Source organism: Sapajus apella, unplaced genomic scaffold, assembly GCF_009761245.1.
Source record: "Sapajus apella isolate SASKATOON/1434 unplaced genomic scaffold, GSC_monkey_1.0 scaffold49, whole genome shotgun sequence".
Taxonomy (NCBI): domain Eukaryota; kingdom Metazoa; phylum Chordata; class Mammalia; order Primates; family Cebidae; genus Sapajus; species Sapajus apella.
The window spans coordinates 12,085,832-12,090,148 of NW_022436989.1; the positions used below are offsets into that span (position 1 = coordinate 12,085,832).

General features: G+C 50.9%; 1 protein-coding gene across 2 annotated transcripts in view; it reads left to right on the forward strand.

Annotated features, from left to right (window-relative positions):
* The first annotated feature begins 1,670 nt into the window (after positions 1–1,670).
* Positions 1,671–4,317, forward strand: part of B3GALNT2 (beta-1,3-N-acetylgalactosaminyltransferase 2) — a 69,560-nt gene continuing 66,913 nt past the window's right edge. Inside the window, exon 1 of one of the 2 annotated variants that reach the window (XM_032242297.1) lies at positions 1,671–2,006. In XM_032242297.1, the coding sequence (XP_032098188.1) occupies positions 1,895–2,006 (112 nt within the window). In that variant the 5' untranslated portion in view covers positions 1,671–1,894. The remainder of the gene's footprint in view (positions 2,007–4,317) is intronic. The other variant, XM_032242298.1, reaches the window with a different exon arrangement.

Below are 4,317 nucleotides of genomic sequence, written 5' to 3' on the forward strand. Positions count from 1 at the left end.
AAATACAAAAATTAGCTGGGCCTGGTGGAACACACCTGTAATCTCAGCCACTTGGGAGGCTGAAGCAGGTGAATCGCTTGAACCCAGGAGGCAGAGGTTGCAGTGAGCTGAGATTGTGCCACTGCATTCCATCCTGGGCAACAGACTCCGTCTCAAAACAATATATAGATATAATTTTTTTTTCAGCAAACAATATTATAATACAAATAAGATGTAATTTCAACAGAGGGTTGGTTTGCTGAAACTACTATGCCTCTCATTGAGACGATGGCAGGGCCTGGGGAGTCTACTGCTGACTGTTCAGTTAGTTACTCAAAGTATTTTTTGCCCCTAAGCCTGTTTGAGGTGAATCTTCTATCATCCAAGACTTTTTCTCAACAATACAGTCGCATTGTTTCCACAACTTGTGGAAACTTAAAAAACAAAAAACAAAACAAAACAAAAAACGCGACCGGGTGCGGTGGCTCACACCTACAATCCCAACACTTTGGGAGGCCCAGGCGGGCGGATCACTTGAGGTCAGTAGTTCAAGACCAGCTTGGCCAACATGGTGAAACCCCATCTCTACTAAAAAAAAAATACAAAAATTAGCTGGGCGTGATGGTGAGCACCTTTGTAATCCCAGCTACTCGAGAGGCAGAGGCAGAATTGCTTGAACCCGGGAGGCGGAGGTTGCATTGAGCCCAGATCGCGCCACTGCACTCCAGCCTGGGCGACAGAGACTCCATCTGAAAAAACAAACAAAACAAAAACGTCCCATAGCCCAGCCGCTCGTTCTCATCCTTCTTTCCCATCCTCACCCCAGTGCCCTCACCGCCCGGTCCCCGCTTTCCTGCAGCCTCGGCGCGGGCCCAAAGGGCCAGGAGGGTTCCCGCTTGGGGCACAGCCGCACAACGAGGGGCTAGCATTCTGCCTGGAAGGCGCGCTGCGGCCGCCCTTCCCCAGGTCCCCAGAGCCCACGTTCTCCCAGCTCGCCCGGCTCCCGTTTCGCTCCCAGCTCCAGTTTGAACCCGGAGCACGTGCAGTTCTACCCTGTTTGGCCCATCGCCATCGTGCTCCAGTCTAGTGCCCCGCTCGCTGTCGCCCTGAGTTCCCAGAGCACAGATCCGGGCAAAGAGCCGGGAACCCACTACACCAGAGCTAGTCCCTGATATTTCACCGCTCCAGACACGGGCACTCGGGCTTCCTCGCCCCGCGCTCTGCGGGCCAAGGAGACGTCAGCAGGATCCCACTACCCACAGCAAGCGAACAAGCGAGCACCCAGAACAAAGAAGGTCTGGGTGATTTCACACAAGAGCCAGTCAGATTTCCTTCAAATCTGAGGCAAACCGCAATCTCAGTCTCAGCGCATTTCCCCTTCGTGGCTGGGGAAAGCCTCTGAACGCCGGGTAGCCGGCACTACCTCCCCTGGGCCGTGTGGTGGCAGCAAATGTCAAGAGGAGATGCGCATGCTCCGTGTGGGACTTTGAGCTTCGCTTCCGCGGCCGCCGAGTGACGGAACGCACGCTTAGGATTATGGGAAATGTGGTTTTTAAACGTTAGCATCCCACGGGCGCCCCCTGCCTGGGCCCGGGGCGGGACTTCAGCTCCCGGCCGGCCGATGGGCGCCGGTGGGAAAGCGGGAGGAGAGGGCGGGGCGAGTGGGAGGAGCCGGTGGAAAGGCTGGGTGGAGAGGGCGGGGCTTCGGCCGGCTAAGCCGCCGCCACCCGCGGTCGGAGGAACCGGAGAGCGGGGCCGGGAGCCGCGAGGAGCTCCAGACGGCGCGGAGCGCGAAAGCGGGCGTGCTCGGAGTGGTCGCGCGGGCGTTCGCCGTCCCCCCTCAGTCTCCGCACTTGCAGGTCCCCTCCCTCTCTGCCGGGACGCGGGAGAGCCCGGTTCGCGGCGGGGGCGGCCAATGCGAAACTGGCTGGTGCTGCTGTGCCCGTGTGTGCTCGGGGCCGCGCTGCACCTCTGGCTGCGGCTGCGCTCCCCGCCGCCCGCCCGCGCCTCCGGGGCCGGCCCTGCAGGTGAGTTCCTGGGGCCAGGCGGGCGGCCGCTGGGGGCGAGAGGCCCGGCTCCACGCCGCGGAACTCCACTGGGAAGGGGGGGGGGGGGGGGGGGGGGGGAAGGGCCAAATGCGACGGTCCCCAGACGAAACAAACGGCTCTTTTCATCTTTGGAGCGTTAACATCGGGCAAACTTGAGGGAGCTTTTGTCTTTTCGTGTCCCCGCGGCTTCTCACCTCCCCGTTTGCCGTGACGGCCGCAGAGCGGGCGCCCGCAGCTGCAAGTCCTTCGCCCGTCCGCAGGCCTGGTCGGCGATGTCCGACGCCGCCCGCTCGCCCGGGAGGGGAACCTCGTGTGCCCTTCAGCCTCCAGCGCCTGCTGCTTTGGAAGCTCGGGTTCTGAAGTTGGTTTCTTCCTCCCCAAGTTGTTGGTCTTTTCTCGGTCAAGACTCTGGGTTTTTAGTGCCATGGATAATGTGTGTGCGTGTTTTCAAAGGTGGCTGGGTTTTGCTTTTAAGGAATAACTTTGCTGGAAGAATATACTGTAGTTCGTATTCTTGGATCGTGATGTAAGTCGGTTAAACAAATCTAGACATGAAATAGGGCATGGCCGTGAGTGGAGTTTTTCCTGTGAGTTTGGTTCGCATAGCCTGCTAATGCCATTTATATGGAAATATCAAATTCCTTAACGATCGTGGCCATTTGCTCTAAAACTTCGTCTCTCTCAGGAATGAAACCTTTGTTCTTGTTTCGCTTCACAGCCTAATAGAATGCTTTACTTGCAGTGGGTGCCCAGCGGATTATTTCGTTAATGGGTTCCACCACCCTGAACACTACTTTAGGTTTCCCTATTTTGTCTTCTTCCTTAACTTGCCCTAGGACATAAAAGAAACCTAGAAAGCTCTTTTAAAGATTATATAATAGTTATTTTGTAACTATACTGGGACTTATTTTTCCCCCCTTATCTCATTCCAAAACAGCTGTTTTCTTATCCAAAAGTTCTTAAAATTAGAATTATTTGTAGTTCAGCACTCTATGCCTTATAAGTAGAAAGTATTCGGCAATCCTCAAAACAATCTCGGTTATATGAAATTATATTGAGGTTATTTTGGTAACAGTCTCTTTTCCTATTAGATCACCAGCTCTTTGAAAAGGGTTTGTGTGACCTGAATAGAATTAAACACTATTTAAGTGATTTAATGAAAGTACGGTGTTACAGTACTCTTAACCAGTTAACAGGTCAGGGTTTTGTTCAGTGTTGTTTTTTAGGTTTTTGTAAAGTGAACTGAGAAGAGAGTGCCATATATTAAAACTGCTTTGTAACTTCTGTTTGTGAGTTACAGGTTTCTCTCTTTTGTTGTATGAGTGAGCCCAGCTGGACTCTATTACAGAGTCCTTAGTATATTTATGACCTTAATGGTTGTTTAGGGTTCAGTAAAACAAAAACCCTGCCTTCAAAGTGAATTCTTAGTAGACTTGTTAGGCAGTCTCTTAGTTTGAGACAAATTTTTCCTACTCCCTTACTGCAGATGAAGGATGATACCTTTATTTGCCATCCAGTTACACCAGGCTAGATTTAGGAAATGAAGAGGTAGACTATAGTAAAGGGCAGGGTAATAATATAGGTAAGAACATCAATACTAGTTATGTGAATCTGGCTTTGAATGAATACTGTGTATCTGGTCAGATAATAAGGTTTTGTTTTGTTTAAGTTCCTGGATACGTGTGCCGAATGTACAGGTTTGTTACATTGGTAAACGTGTGCCCTGGTGGTTTGCTGCCTCTGTCAACCCATATTTTTTAATAATCTAAATTAAACTTGACTGGCCAGACGCAGTGGCTCACACCTGTAATCCAGCACTTTGGGAGTCCCTGGTGGGTGGATCACCTGAAGTCAAGAGTTCAAGACCAGCCTGGCCAACATGGTGAAACCCCGTCTCTACTAAAAATACAAAAATTAGCTGGGTGTGGTGGTGCACACCTGTAATCCAGCTACTCGGGTAGCTGACGCAGGAGAATCACTTGAACCTGGGAGGTTGCAGTGAGCCGAGATCATGCCATTGCACTCCAGCCTGGGCAACAACAGCGGAACTCAAAAAGATTCATTCATTCATTCATTGAACATAACTGACTCCTACCTTTCTTTTTTTTCCTTTTGGTACTTTCAAAAGTAAAAGCATGGAAGCATCTTAAATGCTAACATTTCCCACAGTTCCTTTACCATTGTGCTGTCACCATGATTAAACTAAAATCGTTGCATGTGTTTACATTTTAACCCTTATACTTTAAGCCTAACAGGAGAGAAAAAACCCAAGATTTTACTAAGTATTCTT